Below are 20,288 nucleotides of genomic sequence, written 5' to 3' on the forward strand. Positions count from 1 at the left end.
GTCATAGATGACCTGTGTACGCATTGACTGCCAATTTGTGAAAGTTTCTTTCCAAAGATGATACCTTTTGTTATACTAAAACACCGCAGGACTCGTACATAAATCCTCGTGCAGGAAAGTCAGCAGCTGATCAGATCACTTCGGTTGTTTGCCAATCTGTCTTGGGAATATAAGAGCTGATGATAGTGGGTTGTTTGTTTTTTTTAGGTGGAGCGCTGTGACCTGTTGTGAAGTAGACATGTTAAGTTTCCTATTTGATTAAGTGAAATTATTATGTTTTTAACAGATCAACTTGAACGTGTCTTTTTGCGCCTTGGCCATGCAGAGACAGATGAGCAACTACAAAGTATCATTTCCAAGTTCTTGCCTCCCGTTCTTCTCAAACTGTCAAGTGCTCAGGAAGGAGTACGCAAGAAGGTAAATATTTTGCAGAGGACGGGTGGTTCTTAGCTTACTAGTTTTCTATTGAATTCTAATATCCGTGTCACGTGAAAAAATGCTTCAATTTAAAAGCCATGTCTATGTTTTATGTTAACAAATTTGTTGGGACAGGATTTTTTTGGCACTTACTAATATATACAGTTAGGTCCAGAAATATTTGGACAGTGACACAATTTTCGCGAGTTGGGCTCTGCATGCCACCACATTGGATTTGAAATGAAACCTCTACAACAGAATTCAAGTGCAGATTGTAACGTTTAATTTGAAGGTTTGAACAAAAATATCTGATAGAAATTGTAGGAATTGTACACATTTCTTTACAAACACTCCACATTTTAGGAGGTCAAAAGTAATTGGACAAATAAACCAAACCCAAACAAAATATTTTTATTTTCAATATTTTGTTGCGAATCCTTTGGAGGCAATCACTGCCTTAAGTCTGGAACCCATGGATATCACCAAACGCTGGGTTTCCTTCTTCTTAATGCTTTGCCAGGCCTTTACAGCCGCAGCCTTCAGGTCTTGCTTGTTTGTGGGTCTTTCCGTCTTAAGTCTGGATTTGAGCAAGTGAAATGCATGCTCAATTGGGTTAAGATCTGGTGATTGACTTGGCCATTGCAGAATGTTCCACTTTTTTGCACTCATGAAGTCCTGGGTAGCTTTGGCTGTATGCTTGGGGTCATTGTCCATCTGTACTATGAAGCGCTGTCCGATCAACTTTGCAGCATTTGGCTGAATCTGGGCTGAAAGTATATCCCGGTACACTTCAGAATTCATCCGGCTACTCTTGTCTGCTGTTATGTCATCAATAAACACAAGTGACCCAGTGCCATTGAAAGCCATGCATGCCCATGCCATCACGTTGCCTCCACCATGTTTTACAGAGGATGTGGTGTGCCTTGGATCATGTACCGTTCCCTTTCTTCTCCAAACTTTTTTCTTCCCATCATTCTGGTACAGGTTGATCTTTGTCTCATCTGTCCATAGAATACTTTTCCAGAACTGAGCTGGCTTCATGAGGTGTTTTTCAGCAAATTTAACTCTGGCCTGTCTATTTTTGGAATTGTTGAATGGTTTGCATCTAGATGTGAACCCTTTGTATTTACTTTCATGGAGTCTTCTCTTTACTGTTGACTTAGAGACAGATACACCTACTTCACTGAGAGTGTTCTGGACTTCAGTTGATGTTGTGAACGGGTTCTTCTTCACCAAAGAAAGTATGCGGCGATCATCCACCACTGTTGTCATCCGTGGACGCCCAGGCCTTTTTGAGTTCCCAAGCTCACCAGTCAATTCCTTTTTTCTCAGAATGTACCCGACTGTTGATTTTGCTACTCCCAAGCATGTCTGCTATCTCTCTGATGGCTTTTTTCTTTTTTTTCAGCCTCAGGATGTTCTGCTTCACCTCAATTGAGAGTTCCTTAGACCGCATGTTGTCTGGTCACAGCAACAGCTTCCAAATGCAAAACCACACACCTGTAATCATCCCCAGACCTTTTAACTACTTCATTGATTACAGGTTAACGAGGGAGACGCCTTCAGAGTTAATTGCAGCCCTTAGAGTCCCTTGTCCAATTACTTTTGGTCCCTTGAAAAAGAGGAGGCTATGCATTACAGAGCTATGATTCCTAAACCCTTTCTCCGATTTGGATGTGAAAACTCTCATATTGCAGCTGGGAGTGTGCACTTTCAGCCCATATTATATATATAATTGTATTTCTGAACATGTTTTTGTAAACAGCTAAAATAACAAAACTTGTGTCACTGTCCAAATATTTCTGGACCTAACTGTAGGTATTACAGCTTCTCCTCCTTCCTCACAGATTGCAGAGCTCTATAGTGATGAGCGAGCACTACAATGCTCGTGTACTCCTAACGAGCAGATCGGACGCTCGTTAGGAGTACCCGACCTGCTCATTAGGAGTTAGAATGCTCTAGTTTCTCATTGACTTCCATTATACTCTGTACTTGAGTCGAGCCCGTCCTAGCTTCTAATCTGCCCGTTTCAATTACCAAGCATGGTAGTGCTCACCTATCACTACTACTCTACTGTTCTGAAAATGGCACTTGATGAAAGAGCATGTGACCAGGCATGCCCATTGGTCTCCTCCAATTGATAAATAGCGTTCCCGTAGGTGCCGCTTTTTAATTGGAGGAAGGTGATAGACTCCACATAAAATAAGAAAGTTCAGCTCACTTGCTTGCTGCAGTCCCTTCTCCCTGTCCAGGATACTGTGCACGGAAAGGCTGAGGTAGCCAATAAAGAGAAATCCAGGTCTGAAAAAAGATAATCCAGCACTGTCCTCGAAATATGATAAAATCGCTCTGTTTAGTCACAAAATTGTAAAAATTAAGAGACATGCAGCAGTTAGGCTATGTGCGCACGTTGCTTATTTGCATGCAGTTACGCTACGATCTGCACCGCAGCGTAACTGCATGCGTCCTGCGTCCACAGCATAATCTATGAAGATTATGCAGGAGCCGTGCGCACATGGCGTCTTAGAGCGCAGCGCTTCGGCTGCTGCCGAAGCGCGCGTTCTAAGAAGTGACATGTCCCTTATTCCGTGCACTCTGCATGCATCCCCCGCTCTGTCTATGCGAGGGGCTGCACTCAGAGCACATGGAATCGGCTTTTTTTTTCATTACAGACTCTTTCTGCAGCGATTTGACGCGCACGTGTGCTGTTCAAATCGCTGCAGAAATTTCTGCAGGGACAGAACGCTACGTGCGCACATAGCCTTATACTTGTGTCTCAGAACAACGCGTTTCGACGGATTGTCTTATTCATGATCTGAGTTCTAACTAAACCATCCTCCTAATAATTAGGAACTCACCCATGGTAATTACCTCACCTGTATAAACCGGCAAGGATTGGGGTCACTAAAGGTTAAAACCGAATGCGATACAACACTGGCATTGAAAGCCATAGAGCAAAATACAAACAGTAAATATCAAATTGATACATCCAATATACAACATATACTTTGATAATTATTAATTTTCAGTTTATCACATGTAAATACAAAAGTGCACAAAATAAATATCATGATCAATTTTTCCTGATTATTCATTTTTTCTATATAATCCACACAAGAAATTAAAATATATCCCATGCAATTATGAAAAAATAATGAAAAAGATGTTTGTTCTATTTTAATAGTGAAGAATTTAATCTTGCCTACTATTTAACACAAACGGTTGACGTGATTCCAAGGTGAAGATCCAGAAGGTTTCTCTGTTTAGGAGTTTCCTTTTGTGATCTCCACCTTGTAAAGGTCTGTATACCTTCTCTATTCCAATAAATTGAAAGCTTTTATAATTGCCCTGATGTTTATTACAAAAGTGTTTAGAAGCCGCTGAGAGGGAGATAGCCGCCGGATTTATTGCATCTGAAATGTGCCTACGTATTCTAGGTTTTAGCGGACTTGTGGTACAACCCACGTATTGAATGTTGCAATCTTTAAAGGTAATCAGATAAACCACATATTCCGTGTTACAATTGATTAGATCTCGTATAGTATATTCTCTATTGTTGTATGACGATTTAAATGTTTTAGTTTTGCATACATAATCGGAAGCTTTTCAACATTTCTAAAATCCTTTGATGTAAATGTGGATTTATACATATCTGATTTATTACTTATAAAATGAGTTTTAATTTAGGATCAGCATTCAGAATGGGCAAATAGGTGATAGACTAAAGATGGCTTTACACGCTACGACATCGCGAGTGATCTCGTTGGGGTCACGGATTTTGTGACGCACATCCGGTCGCTTTAGCGATGCCGTTGCGTGTGACACCTATGAGGGATTTTGCATCGTTGCAAAATCGCTCATCGGTGACATAGGGGTCCATTCTCAAATATCGTTACTGCAGCTGTAACAAAGTTGTTCCTCGTTCCTGCGGCAGCACACATCGCTCCGTGTGACACCGCAGGAGCGAGGAACCTCACCTTACCTGCGTCCCGGCCACAATGCGGAAGGAAGGAGGTGGGCGGGATGTTACGTCCCGCTCATCTCCGCCCCTCTGCTTCTATTGGGCGGTGGTTCAGTGACACTGCTGTAACGTCGCTGTGACGCTGAACGAACCGCCCCCTTAGAAAGGAGGCTGTTCGCCGGTCACAGCGACGTCGCAGGGAAGGTAATTCCGTGTGACGGGTCCGGGCGATGTTGTGCGACACGGGCAGCGATTGGCCCGTGTCGCACAACCGATGGGGGCGGGTACGCACGCTGGCGATATCGGTATCGGTATCGCAGTGTGTAAAGCGGCCTTTAGCCTGGTCACATGCTCCTCCACCGGTAGCTAATTTGAGAACACGGTGGCTGTACAGTCTGGCAGATAGGCAGCACTAACAAGGAGGAGAACCTGTAATACTTTTTTGCTAGGAACATTATTTTGTAGCACTTGCTAACACGTTCAAATTTAGCAACACAAAGACTATTCAATCACAATAATGATTAGATCAAAATGGGTTGTGGTCTATGCTGTTGTGCCCAACATTACGTGGCACTAAAGGTGTTCTCTTGTTTTCTATACATTCCTATACATTACAGGAAGACTTGAATGTATATTGTAGGTATGACATTTCTTTTTGTAGTTGTAGATGAAATGCATTAAACTTGCCACAAGAAAGCCAACCTATTTCTTCACTCTCCTAGGTTATGGAGTTACTTGTTCATTTGAACAAAAGGATAAAGAGTCGGTCAAAAATACAATTGCCTGTGGAGACACTTTTAGTCCAGTACCAAGACCCAGCTGCAGTCTCTTTTGTTACGGTGGGTACACTACAGAGTGTTTGTTGTGAGCATTAAAGGGGTTGTATAGTTCTAAATATATAAAATAAATAATAAAACAAATTATGTCACTCCATTTTGTTTGGTTTTTTTGGGAGTTATTTAGTAGGGCAAAAAACATTTTAACATATTTTTTAATCGTCTAAAAATTGGAAAGCAAAGTAATTACATTTATACATAAACCCCAAATCTGCAAACAGATTGGGACAACTACAATACAAAGTGCAACTACAGGAAGTTTTCTAACATCCTATGCTAAATCCATGGAGCTGATCCTCATTTTGCCACAATGACAGCATTTACTTTTCTCGGAAGGCATTCTGCAAGATATTGGAGCGTAAACAGGGGAAAAAAATGACCAAAAAGTCCACAAATGATTGTAAAAGTATGTGTGCTTCTTTGTTTAGGATCAAGAACAATTATAGGGATGAGTATACAAGAACATGGACGCATATTCACAATTGTTAAAAGATCACGGGCTTTTTTCAATCTAAGTAACATATATATATATATATATATATATGTGTGTTACTTAGATTGAAAAAAGCCCTTGGTCCATCAAGTTCAAAATTTCTCCACCAATTATAAATTTATTTTTGTCACTAAATTATCTATAACCCAGAATGTTATGATGTTATATGTGCTGGGGCAATCATCCAGCTCTTTTGTTATACTATCTGCCATAACTACCGTTTGTCATAGGAGATTCCACAGTCTGGCTGCTCTAACTGTAAAGATCCCTTTCCTATTTGGTTTCTGGAATTTATTTTTCTTCCACCCATAATTTGTGCCCACTGGTCCTTATTATGGTCTTTGGAAGGAATGAATAAGTCATGTGCCAGTCCTTTATATTGACCACACATTTGTATATATACATATGAGATCTCCTCTGAGACATCTTTTTTTTTTAGCTAAACAAATCTAACTTTTCCAACCTGTCATTATATGGGAGGCCTCCATTCCTTGTAATAGTCTAGTTACCCACCTTTTGAAATGACTCTAACTTCTGAATATCCTTTCTAAAATGTGGAGACAACTTATCCTTCATGAATCCATGCTGGTTGTCCGTTATTAAATTATTCTCTGCAATATGTTTGCATGTCATCACTTATAATGCCTTCAAAAACGTTGCACCCCACTGATGTTAAACTTACTGGACGGTAGTTGCCTGGATCCACCTTCTTACCCTTCTTACCTTGCTTAAGCATCGGTACCACGTCAGCCATTTTACAATCCTGTGGTACAAGCACTGTAATAAGAGAGTATGAAAAGATGAGCTACAGCAGTCTGTCAATTACTGAGCTAAATATCCATGGATGAATGCCATCTGTTCATTTTTTTTAATATTTAATTTGCTCAGACGCAGGCGTACTTCTTCTTGTGCTAAACTAATTATATCAGATGGTGAACTTTGTTTCTTGCTTTGTTGAATAATTCCTGGAACAGTCAGTTCATTGGTGAACATGGATTAAAAGTGCCTGTTTAATGTTTCAGCCTTTTCTTTGTCCTCTATATTTATCTTACTATCTTTTATGGGGCCGATACTATCTGTTTTTTATTTTTGGCAGTGATGTATTTATATCGATTTGGGGCATTTATTTTAATGTTGTTGGCGATTTGTTTTTTAGTAGCTACCTTTACTAGTTTGATTTCTTTTTTTTTTTTAAATTTCCTATTGAGATCTTTATATTCCCGATATGCTTTTTTTTGTATTGTCGGCCTTCAAGATTTTGAATGCCCTTTGTTTTTGTCTTATTATACTTTCTACGGTCTTATTTATCTATAGTGGTTTCTTTTTATTCCTTGACATTTTATTCTTACTAAAAGAGAGGCTATAAGTTTTCTACATGATTTTAGTAGTATATCCATAAAAATGCCCCATTTAAGTTTGGTTTCTCCAGTTACCATGACTTTGTCCCAATCTACACAATTAAGCTCTTCCCTTAATTTCTTTAAATCAGCTTTCCTAAGTTCCAGGTTTTTGCATGTCGACTATGAAATGTTTTATTGAATATTATATTGAAGCTTACGATTTTATGGTCACTGTATCCCAAATGCTCGCAAACCTGTAGATCTGAAATTGTATCTGGTCGGTTTAACAGGACCAGATCTAGAAAATTATCTCCCCTGGTCGCTTCATCTACCATCTGAGAGATTGTCTTGAACTGTAGATAAGAACTTGCACTTTCTTTTTCGCTCTATTGGGAGACCCAGACAATTGGGTGTATAGGCTATGCCTCCGGAGGCCGCACAAAGTACTACACTTAAAAGTGTTAAGCCCCTCCCCTTCTGCCTATACACCCCCCGTGCTCCCACGGGCTCCTCAGTTTTTTGCTTTGTGCGAAGGAGGCAGACATGCACAGCACAGCTCCACAGATTGGTCAGCAGCAGCTGCTGACTATGTCGGATGGAAGAAAAGTGGGCCCATATAGGGCCCCCAGCATGCTCCCTTCTCACCCCACTATTGTCGGCGGTGTTGTTAAGGTTGAGGTATCCATTGCGGGTACGGAGGCTGGAGCCCACATGCTGCTTTCCTTCCCCATCCCCCTCTGGGCTCTGGGTGAAGTGGGATCTTATCGGTCTCCAGGCACTGAGACCGTGCTTCATCCACAACTCCTGTGGAGCCTGATGGATAGGAGCCGGGTACCGTTCAGGGACATGGCCCTGCATCTTGGAGGTATTCTGTATCCCTGTGGGGACCGCGCACGGCATCACCTCAGCTTTGCTGGGTGTGCTAGTGCACCGGGGACCGCGGCGCTGACCGGGTCTATATGTGCCATTACACACTCAGCGTCGCTGAGTGTGTTTATATGTAGGGGCTACCGCACTAACCGCCGCTGCCATGGGAGACTGCGGCGCGGCTGGGACTTGTAGTTCGCCGGGGACTTTCACGCCGGCCGCGCTTTTACGGCGGCCGCGTTTATTACTAGAGTCCCCGGCTTGCTTGCGGCCTAGTTTCCTTTTCTCCCGCCCTCAGCCCTGACAGGCAGGGGAAGGGCGGGACGCTGCAGAGCGAGCAGCACTGAGGGCTGGAGCATGATTTACATACTCCACCTCCCTCACTGTGCGCAGTGTGAGCACCAGTTCCCGCACTTTCTCGGCCACGCCCCCAGCTCCCTCCTCTCGTCAGGACGCCGCAGCCATTCCTGTCAGCTCCTCGGACGCTGCAGAGGGGGACAAATCCTGGGAGACCCAGACACGGTCTCTGGTGGCCTCACAACCGCTTTAGGCGGCTGGTAAGCAGCACCTGTTGGTGCTAGCCCCATGGTGCTGTAGTATATTGGTACATTATTTGTGTATTGTATATACTTTACATTGTATGAGCACAGTTCATTCTGGCTATATACCCTATTGTGTTACTCAGGGAAAACTATAGCATGGCGCCCACAAAAGGCAGGGGTGCCAAAACACAGGCTTATTATGCTGCCTGCGCCGCTTGTAAGACCCCACTACCGGCAGGTTCCACTGACCCTCATTGTGTGCAGTGTTCGGCCCCTGTGGCACTTCTTCAGCCGGAGCCTATGCTAAGAGGGGCCCAGGGGGAGCCACCTGTTGACACTGTCCAGGTGACGGGGACTGAGTTTGCAAAACTCTCTGAGACTATGGCTAAGATACTAGAAGCCTTGCAGTCCAGGCCGGTATCTCAGCAAAGGGACTCTGGTGAATCATTGTTCCCTGGCCCCCCTCAGTTGGACCTTCTTTGTCCTCCCGGGGTATCTCATACATCCCAGACTGAGGGTTCTGACTTAGACCCCAGCCCCAGATCGACTAAGCGGGCTCGCTTAGAATTTCCCTCGACATCATATTGTTCAGGGTCTCAGCGGGGGGAATCCTTGGTTGATGATGCGGAGCCAGCTGATCAGGATTCGGATCCTGAGAGCGCTTTCAATCTTAATACTCCAGACGGGGACGCCATAGTGAACGATCTTATTGCGTCCATCCATCAGTTGCTGGATATTTCTCCCTCAGCCCCTCCGGCGGAGGAGTCAGCTTCGCAGCAGGAGAAATTTCGTTTCAGGTTCCCCAAGCGTACACAGAGTATGTTTTTAGACCACTCTGATTTCAGAGAGGCAATCCAGAATCACCATGCTTGTCCAGATAAGCGTTTTTCTAAGCGCCTCAAGGATACACGTTATCCTTTCCCCCCGGACGTGGTTAAAGGTTGGACTCAGTGTCCCAAAGTGGATCCTCCAATCTCCAGACTGGCGGCTAGATCCATACTTGCAGTGGAAGATGGGGCCTCGCTCAAAGATGCCACTGACAGGCAGATGGAGCTCTGGTTGAAATCCATCTACGAAGCTATCGGAGCTTCTTTTGCCCCAGCATTCGCAGCCGTATGGGCGCTGCAAGCTATCTCAGCAGGTCAAGCGCAAATTGAAGCAGCCACATGCACGGCCGCGCCACAAGTGGCATCCATTACCACCCAGACCTCGGCAATTGCGTCTTACGCTATTAATGCTGTCCTGGACTCTGTGAGCCGTACGGCGGTTGCGGCCGCCAATTCGGTGGTACTCCGCAGGGCCTTGTGGCTACGGGAATGAAAGGCAGATTCTGCTTCCAAAAAGCGCTTAACCAGTTTGCCAATTTCTGGCGACAGGCTGTTTGGCGAGCGCCTGGATGAAATCATCAAACAATCCAAGGGAAAGGACACATCCTTACCCCAGCCCAAACAGAACATACCCCAACAGAGGAGGGGGCAGTCGAGGTTTCGGTCCTTTCGGGGCGCGGGCAAGGCCCAATTCTCCTCGTCCAAAAGGTCTCAGAAAGAACAAAGGAACTCTGATGCATGGCGGTCTAAGTCACGTCCTAAAAAGACCATTGGAGGCACCGCTAACAAAGCGGCTTCCTCATGACTTTCGACCTCCTCTAGTAGCATCCTCGGTCGGTGGCAGGCTCTCCCGCTTTTGCGACACCTGGCTGCCACAAATAAAAGACCGCTGGGTGAGAGACATTCTGTCTCACGGTTACAAGATAGAGTTCACCTCTCGTCCCCCGACTCGATTCTTCAGGTCCTCTCCGCCTCCCGAGCGAGCCGAGGCTCTTCTGCAGGCGCTGGGCACTCTGAAGGCAGAAGGAGTGGTGGTCCCTGTTCCTCTTCAGCAACAGGGCCACGGTTTTTACTCCAACTTGTTTGTGGTCCCAAAGAAGGACGGGTCCTTCCGTCCAGTCCTGGACCTGAAACTTCTCAACAAACACGTAAAAACCAGGCGGTTCCGGATGGAATCCCTCCGCTCCGTCATCGCCTCAATGTCTCAAGGAGATTTCCTTGCATCGATCGATATCAAAGATGCTTATCTCCACGTTCCGATTGCCCCAGAGCACCAGCGCTTCTTGCGCTTCGCCATAGAAAACGAACACCTACAGTTCGTGGCACTGCCATTCGGCCTGGCAACAGCCCCACGGGTTTTCACCAAGGTTATGGCTACTGTAGTTGCGGTCCTCCATTCTCAGGGTCACTCGGTGATCCCGTACTTGGACGATCTGTTGATCAAGGCACCCTCTCAAGAGGCATGCCAACACAGCCTCGACGCTACCCTGGAGACTCTCCAGAGTTTCGGGTGGATCATCAATTTTCCAAAGTCAAATCTGACACCGGCCCAATCGCTGACATACCTTGGCATGGAGTTCCATACCCTCTCAGCGATAGTGAAGCTTCCGCTGATCAAGCAGCAGTCACTACAGAAAGGGGTACAATCTCTCCTTCAAGGCCAGTCATTCCCCTTGAGGCGCCTCATGCACTTCCTGGGGAAGATGGTGGCAGCAATGGAAGCAGTCCCTTTCGCGCAGTTTCACCTGCGTCCCCTTCAATGGGACATCCTACGCAAATGGGACAGGAAGCCGACGTCCCTCGACAGGACCGTCTCCCTTTCTCAGGCGACCAAAGCCTCCCTTCGGTGGTGGCTTCTTCCCACTTCATTATCGAAGGGGAAATCCTTCCTACCCCCATCCTGGGAAGTAGTCACGACGGACGCGAGTCTGTCAGGGTGGGGAGCGTTTTTTCTCCACCACAGGGCTCAGGGTACGTGGACCCGGCAAGAGTCCTCGCTTCAGATCAATGTTCTGGAAATACGGGCAGTGTATCTTGCCCTGAAAGCGTTCCAGCAGTGGCTGGAAGGCAAGCAGATCCGAATTCAGTCGGACAATTCCACAGCGGTGGCATACATCAACCACCAAGGCGGCACACGCAGTCGACAAGCCTTCCAGGAAGTCCGGCGGATTTTGATGTGGGTGGAAGCCACGGCCTCCACCATATCCGCAGTTCACATCCCAGGCGTAGAAAACTGGGAAGCGGATTATCTCAGTCGCCAGGGCATGGATGCAGGGGAATGGTCCCTTCACCCGGACGTGTTTCAGGAGATCTGTTGCCGCTGGGGGGTGCCGGACGTCGACCTCATGGCGTCCCGGCACAACAACAAGGTACCAATGTTCATGGCACGGTCTCAAGATCCCAGAGCTCTGGCGGCAGACGCCTTAGTTCAGGATTGGTCGCAGTTTCAGCTCCCTTATGTGTTTCCTCCGCTGGCACTGTTGCCCAGAGTGTTACGCAAGATCAGGGCCGACTGCCGCCGCGTCATCCTCGTCGCTCCAGACTGGCCGAGGCGGTCGTGGTACCCGGATCTGTGGCATCTCACGGTCGGCCGACCGTGGGCACTACCAGACCGACCAGACTTGCTATCTCAAGGGCCGTTTTTCCATCTGAATTCTGCGGCCCTCAACCTGACTGTGTGGCCATTGAGTCCTGGATCCTAGCGTCTTCAGGGTTATCTCAAGAGGTCATTGCCACTATGAGACAGGCTAGAAAACCAACGTCCGCCAAGATCTATCACAGGACGTGGAAAATTTTTCTGTCGTGGTGCTCTGCTCAGGGTTTTTCTCCCTGGCCATTTACATTACCTACTTTTCTGTCCTTCCTTCAATCTGGACTGGAAAAGGGTTTGTCGCTGGGCTCCCTTAAGGGACAAGTTTCGGCGCTCTCTGTGTTTTTCCAGAAGCGCCTAGCTAGACTTCCACAGGTACGCACGTTCCTGCAGGGAGTTTGTCACATCGTTCCACCTTACAAGCGGCCGTTAGAACCCTGGGATCTAAACAGGGTGCTGATGGTTCTTCAGAAACCACCTTTCGAGCCAATGAGAGATATCTCCCTCTCACGACTTTCGCAGAAAGTGGTTTTTCTAGTAGCAGTCACTTCTCTTCGGAGAGTGTCTGAGCTAGCAGCGTTGTCGTGCAAAGCCCCTTTTCTGGTGTTTCACCAGGACAAGGTGGTTCTACGTCCGGTTCCGGAATTTCTTCCTAAGGTGGTATCCCCCTTTCATCTCAATCAGGATATTTCCTTACCTTCTTTTTATCCTCATCCAGTTCACCAATGTGAAAAGGATTTGCACTTGTTAGATCTGGTGAGAGCACTCAGACTCTACATTTCTCGTACGGCGCCCCTGCGCCGCTCGGATGCACTCTTTGTCCTTGTCGCTGGCCAGCGTAAAGGATCACAGGCTTCCAAATCAACCCTGGCTCGGTGGATAAAGGAGCCAATTATCGAAGCTTACCGTTCGGCTGGGCTTCCGGTTCCCTCAGGGCTGAAGGCCCATTCTACCAGAGCCGTGGGAGCGTCCTGGGCTTTGAGGCACCAGGCTACGGCTCAACAGGTGTGTCAGGCGGCTACCTGGTCGAGCCTGCACACTTTCACGAAGCACTATCAGGTGCATACCTATGCTGCGGCGGATGCCAGCCTAGGTAGACGAGTCCTTCAGGCGGCGGTTGCCCACCTGTAGGAAAGGGCCGTTTTACGGCTCTCTTACGAGGTATTATTTTACCCACCCAGGGACTGCTTTTGGACGTCCCAATTGTCTGGGTCTCCCAATAGAGCGAAAAAGAAGAAGGGAATTTTGTTTACTTACCGTAAATTCCTTTTCTTCTAGCTCTAATTGGGAGACCCAGCACCCGCCCCTGTTTTTTTGTGTACACATGTTGTTCATGTTGAATTGTTTTAGTTCTCCGATATTCCTTCGGATTGAAGTTACTTTAAACCAGTTGATAATTCTTTTTCCTCCTTCTTGCTTTTGCACCAAAACTGAGGAGCCCGTGGGAGCACGGGGGGTGTATAGGCAGAAGGGGAGGGGCTTAACACTTTTAAGTGTAGTACTTTGTGCGGCCTCCGGAGGCATAGCCTATACACCCAATTGTCTGGGTCTCCCAATTGGAGCTAGAAGAAAAGGAATTTACGGTAAGTAAACAAAATTCCCTTCTTTTTGCACAACCAGAAGATTGTGTGTCTCATTCAGTGTCTGGATAATTAAAATCCCCAATAATAATGGACCTGATTATGATTTGCTGCTTTTTTATTTCAATTTATTGCAGCATTTCATCCTCCATCTGTTCAGTATTGTTAGGAATCTTATAGCAAACTCCAATTAGCAACTTTCCATTATTGCCCTCCCCATGTACATTTATCCATACTGACTCTACAATGTCGCATCTCCCCCCAATGGCGTCATTGAGCACAGGTCTTAAGTTAGATTTAAAGAAAATACACACCCTCCATCTTTTTTGTCTTTCCTGTCCTTTCTGAATGTAATGTAACCTCTTCGTTTGTCACCCGGTGATGGCTCTCATCCAGCCAGGTAATGCCCACCATATCGTAATCCATGGCTCACATAGAGTCTCCAATTTATTCATTTTGTTTGAAAGACTTCTTGAATTTGCCAGCAGACATTATTTTATGCTATTATCAGTTTTATTACTCCTTCTCACCTCCATACTTTTCTTGCATGGCCCAGCCCCCCACCTTTCAAAGCAAATCTTAATTGACCTTCTACTGTCTGACTCTGTCTACTCTATCCCCTTTTTTGCACAATGACCCTCCCCCCAGATCCTAGTTTAAAAGCTCCTCGAACCCTCTGACCATTTTGTCCCCATTTTGTGACTAATATGAAATTTCTTAAAGTATCCTACTCTTCAGCCCATGTAGAGATTTTGTTGAGACCAGAATACAGTTCAGACATTATGCTCCCTCTTAGAGGACATTCACATATCCCAGATTTGGTGTTGACAAGTGTGAATGGAGTTACTTCGGACCTCTGTAAACCCCATTCAAGTGAATGAGACATTTCTGCAACAATCTATCGCATATGAATAAATCCTTGCACCCTCTGAAATCCATTCCTTTCAAGCCATCTGTTCTATTCCAAATTGCAGACAGATTTTTTTCCTGACTTCCTCCATGCTATATATCATCCCACATTGTACTTTACACATTATCTCCTTTGCACTACCACATGTATATATTCCGTGACTGCTGAATAATTAGGGCACAATATGGATTGCGCAAGTACTGCCTCTATATTTGTGTAATTAGCATCTGGTGCTCGACTTGTAAACCTATCTGCAGTATTTGAGTGATTGACTAAAGGGGGCCTCTCTCTGAGATTGCGATTTGCAACGCCCCCATCGTATGTGGCTGCAGCACGTTCAGCGTTGTTGAACGTGCCGCACAAACGATTAACCCCCGTCACACGTACTTACCTTCCATACGACCTCGATGTGGGCGGTGAACGTCCACTTCCTGGAGTGGGAGGGACGTTCGGCGTCACATCTACGTCACACGGCAGCTGGCCAATAGAAGCGGAGGGGCGGAGATAAGCGGGACGTAAACATCCCGCCCACCTCCTTCCTTCTGCATTGCCAGCCGGGAGCCACTGGACGCAGGTAAGCTGCAGTTCATCGTTCCCGGGGTGTCACACACTGCGATGTGGGCTACCCCGGGTACGATGAACAACCTGACGTTCAATTCGTCAGGAATGAATGACGTGCATGCGATGAACGTTTTTTCGTTCAATCGCAATTGCATTTTGCTGTCACACGCTACAACATACCTTACGATGCCGGATGTGCGTCACCTACGACGTGACCCCCCCTGACACATCGTAAGATACATTGTAGCGTGTAAAGCGGGCTTTACATTCGTCCCCATTGCTTCAATCATAATTCTCCTGATAGAATGCCTGAAAGCATTATGGTGAAAGGCATATTACCTTATAATGCATCCACTTACCCATTATAATACATCCACTTACCCATTTGTTTAGGATGAAAAAAACACACACATAATGTAACACGTTCAATGACTAACATAAGGATCTCACATTATTGATCCAGTACTTTAAACATTGTAAAAAAAAAAAGCAAGAATTTCTGCTATTTGCTTATTTTCACTTAGAAAATGGAATTTAAAACCGCAAATCATCTGTATCCCACAGTAGTACCAATGAAAATGACAGCTCCGCTTCTGAAAACAAACCTTCATACAGCTCCGTCACCAGAAAAAGTTATGACTCATAATACAGTGGGGAAAAAAAAGTATTTAGTCAGCCACCAATTGTGCAAGTTCTCCCACTTAAAAAGATGAGAGAGGCATGTAAGTAACATCATAGGTAAACCACAACTATGAGAGACAAACTGATAAAACAGATCCAGAAAATCACCTTCTCTGATAAATTTTTGTGGAAAATAATATTAATATAAATAAAGTTCCTCTCAATATTTTCTTATATATCCTTTGTTGGCAATGACAGAAGTCAAACGTTTTCTGTAAGTCTTCATAAGGGTGGCACACACTGTTGGTTTTATGTTGGTCCATTCCTCAATGCAGCTTTCCTCTAGGGCAGTGATGTTTTGGACCTGTCGCTGGGCGGCGTAGTGTGTTACTGATGGTAGCTTTTGTTACAGTGGTCCCAGCTCTATGCAGGTCATTTACTAGGTTCCCCTGTGTGGTTAAGGGATTTTTGCTCACCGTTCTTGTGATCATTTTGATCCCACGGTGTGAGATCTTGCGTGGAGCCCCAGACCAAGGGAGATTACCAGTGGTCTTGTATGTCTTCCATTTTCTTATTATTGCTCCCACAGTTGATTTCATCACACCAAGCTGCTTGCAGATTCAGTCTTCCTAACCTGGTGCAGGGCTACAGTTTTGTTTCTGGTGTCCTTCGACAGCTTTTTGGTGTTCATCATAGTGGAGTTTGGAGTGTGACTGTTTGAGGATGTGGACAGGTGTCTTTTATACTTATAACAAGTTCAGACAGGTGCCATTACTACAGGTAATGAGTGGAGGACAGAGGAGCTTCTTAAAGAAGAAGTTACAGGTCTGTGAGAGCTAGAAATCTTGTATGTTTTTAGATAACTAAATACTTATTTTCCACCATAATTTGCAAAAACAATCTTGCCAGATCAGACAAGGTGATTTTCTGGATTTGTTTTCTCATTGTGTCTCTTTTGTGGTCTACCTATGATGTAAATTACAGGCCTCTCTCATCTTTTTAAGTGGGAGAACTTGCACAATTGGTGGCTGACTAAATACTTTTTTTTTTTCCCCCACTGTGTGACCTCAGTAAAAACTACACAATTTTATTATTGTCCTTCACATACTTTCCCGTAAAATACAGTTGACATGTCACAAATCCTTGCACTTTCCCTAAGTTGACTAGCTCATCAACACTTAATTTGGGATATTTGGTTGGAACACTAAATAGTCCTCATAGGGCATCGCTTTTAATACTTAAAGGGAATCTGTCAATAGGATTATCCCTCCTAACCCGTCTATATGGGCACGCAGGAGATGGGAAGCTGAATAAAATGGTACCTTATTAGCTGTAATCCGATGTCTTTTGTATGACATTGTCCATTTTATCACATGATACACTGGAAAGCCGGACAAAATGCAAAGTATGGCGAAATAGCAAAAAAAAAAATGCAATTGTGTAATTGTTTTTTTGTTTTTTTCTTTTATTTACAGCCTTGATTTAAGGTAAAAATTACTTGGTAATATGATTCTCCAGGTCAATACGATTACACAGATACCAAACATGCATGTTTTTGTAATAAAAAACCCATACATTTTTGCTCGTGTCACCACTTTCTGAGAGCCATAATGTTTTACATTTTCAGGATATGGAGCTGTGTTAGGGCTTATTTCTTGCAGTCCAAGCTGCTGTATTTATTATTTTGGCATATTTTGATTGCCTGTTATTACATTTTTTTCTTTTGTTGCATTGGCCGGAAAACTGAAATTATGGCGTTTACATTTTTTTTTCTTGTTACTCTGTTTATAATAATTTTATAATAATAATAATTTTTATTTATATAGCGCTAACATATTCCGATTTACAATTCAGATTAATTTATGTTATGTGTTAATCAAGGTTCAAGTCCCCTAAGGGGACTAACAAATACAGTAAAAAGAAGTGTTTTAAGAACTATGAATTTTTTTAAAAAAGGTATAAAAGTTCAAATCGCCCCCCCCCCCACTTTATCACATTAAAAATTATGGTGGAAAAAAATAGATATTAGTATCCCTATTTTCATAAAAGTACGAACTATCAAAATGTAAAATAAATTAATCCGAACTGGAAACCGCATAATGAGAAGAATAAAAAAATGCCAGAATTGCAGTTTTTCGTTCACTGCAACAACAGAAAAATGTAATACCAGGCAATCAAAATATTGTATATAATCCAAAATAATAAATACTGCAGCTCGGAGTGCAAGAAAGAAGCCGTCACACAGCTCCATATCCCGAAAATGTTTTCTTTTTCTTTCAACAAATTTCAGGTTTTTTATTACTTAAATAATATAAAAACCATGCATCTTTTGGTATCTGCGTAATCGTACTGACCTGGAGAATCATATTGTCACCTTAGGCCTCTTTCACACATACGTTTTTTAGCATCAGTCACAATCTGTTTTGTGGTAAAACTGATGCGATGGATACTGTAAAAAAATGGATCCATCTGACAATTTGAGAGAGAGTGTGTTTTTTGTGACGAGAAGTGAATTTACACAACGTCTGGGCATGCCCATAAGCAAAAAAAAAGTATCAGTTGCTTGATCCCGCCATTTGATGGATGATGACGGATGCCTCGCCCATAGGCTTCCATTGTAAAAAAAAAGACGGACGGCTCCGGATCCGTTGCCTTCCATTTTTTCGCCGCTTGCAAAAAATGTTTCTTTGGACATTGCTTCCAGCGGCTGCACAGACAATTTTTGCCGAATCTGTCGTACGATGGATGAAACGTGAGGCCTGGTGTCTCAATCTGGCGCTAATACAAGTCTATGGTAAAAAAAAGGATAAGGCACCAGTTCCGTTTTTTTTCCCAATTTGCCGGATTGCGCTTGATGGCAAAAAACTGATGTGTGAAAGAGGCCTTCGGCTGCTTTCACACATCCGGTGTTTACAGTGCGGCTCAATCCGGCTCAAATATCTATGCAACGGATGCGACGAAAAAAAAAAGGATCCGTTGCATAAGTTTCTCCATGCGTCCTGTCCGTTCCTTGACAGATGTGGCTTGATACTGGGCATGCGCAGTGCAAAAAACCGCATCTGGCGATCTGATGCGGTTTTTGCCGCAGGACGCCACATAGGCTTGCATTGTAAATCGACCGCACAAAAAAACGTGCCAGGCAACGTTCCATCCAGCCGCCGCATGGGCTAAATATGCTGCAAAAACCGTATGCAACGCAAGGCCATGCGGCACAATACGGCGCTAATGCAAGTCTATGTGGAAAAAACGCAACCTGAGGCAAAAAAAAAAACGGTTGCGTTTTTTCTGCAAACCGCCATATTGTGCCGCTCAGCAAAAAACGGATGTGTGAAAGCAGCATTCAGGCCTCTTTCACACATCAGTTTTTTTGCCATCAGGCACAATCCGGTTTGTGCCTGATGCGACTGATCCGTCGCAGATTCTTGCAAAACTGATGCGACAAATCCGTCTCATTTTTTGCCTTCAGGCCAAAGGTTATTTGTTATGGAGGAGAAAGAACTTTTTTTGTGAATTTACACAACGTCTGGGCATGCCAGAAACAAAAAACGTATCCGTCGCGTGATTCTGTCATTTGACGGATGACGACAGATCCGGCGCCCATAGCCTTCCATTGTAAAAAAAGATGGATGGCGCCTTCTGTTTTTTTTGCCAGTCCCAAAAAACGTTCCTTTGGATGTTGTTTCAGACGGCCGCACAGGCAATTTTTGCCGGATTCGTCGTACAACGGATGAAACGTGAGCCCATGTGTCGCAATCCGGCGCTAATACAAGTCTATGACAAAAAAGAGGATCAGGCGCTGGATCCATTTTATTCCCAATTTGCCGGATTGCGCCTGATGGCAAAAAACTGATGTGTGAAAGAGGCCTAAGTCAATGCTGTAAATAATAAAAAAAAAAAAACTACAGAATTGCTCTTTCACCATACTTTGCATTTTTCCCCGCTTTCCAGGACATCATATGATAACTACAGTGCAACTCATCCCACAAAATACAAGCCTTCACAGGGTTAGAGCGACAAAAAAAATCAAAAAGTTATGGTGCTTGGAATTAGGTGACGCAAAAGCGCAAGAAAGAAAGAGCACCCAGTCTTTAAGGTGTTAATTTAATATCTAGAGGCAGATTCTCATATAGATCAGTGTTCTGCCCTTAGCTTGTATACTTTATTAAATTTTAAAGGGAACCTGTCAGCAGAAATTTTGCACTAAACCTAAAAGATTCCCCCTCTGCAGCTACTGGGCTGCATTCTACAAAGGTTCCTGTTGTTATTGTGCCCACTTTGAGACCAAAATAAATACTTTAGAAAGTGGTACCTTTTTGTATGCAAATCTTGTTAATCGTACACTGGGGCAGGCTGTCTGTCCGTTATTCTGCCTCCTGCTGCTTTACGCCGTCCCCCATCGCTCAATTTCATACCTCAGGACGCCGCCCAGTGCGCCCGAGGTCTCGCGCATGCGCCGTGCCACTCTAGCGGGATAACGGACAACAGACAGCCCGCCCCCGTGTACCATTAACAAGATTTGCATACAAAAAGGTACCACTTTATAAAGTATTTATTTTGGTCTAAAAGGGAGCACAATAACAACAGGAACCTTGCCAGAATGCAGCCCAGGAGCTGCAGAGGGGGAATCTTTTAGGTTTAGTGCAAAATTTCTGCTGACAGGTTCCCTTTAAGGGGTTTACAATAACAGGGGACGGGGTAATTGAAGTATTAAAAATGCATTTCTGCCCTTACCTTGGAACACTT

At 44.5% G+C, this 20,288-nt stretch overlaps 1 protein-coding gene across 2 annotated transcripts in view; it reads left to right on the forward strand.

Annotated features, from left to right (window-relative positions):
- The window catches only part of ECPAS (Ecm29 proteasome adaptor and scaffold), a 286,613-nt gene that overhangs the window by 8,801 nt on the left and 257,524 nt on the right, over positions 1-20,288 (forward strand). For both annotated transcript variants that reach the window (XM_075316050.1, XM_075316054.1), the window contains exons 2-3: positions 287-417; positions 5,101-5,217. In XM_075316050.1, coding sequence (XP_075172165.1) covers positions 287-417; positions 5,101-5,217 — 248 coding nt within the window. The remainder of the gene's footprint in view (positions 1-286; positions 418-5,100; positions 5,218-20,288) is intronic.

Source organism: Anomaloglossus baeobatrachus, chromosome 1, assembly GCF_048569485.1.
Source record: "Anomaloglossus baeobatrachus isolate aAnoBae1 chromosome 1, aAnoBae1.hap1, whole genome shotgun sequence".
NCBI lineage: Eukaryota > Metazoa > Chordata > Amphibia > Anura > Aromobatidae > Anomaloglossus > Anomaloglossus baeobatrachus.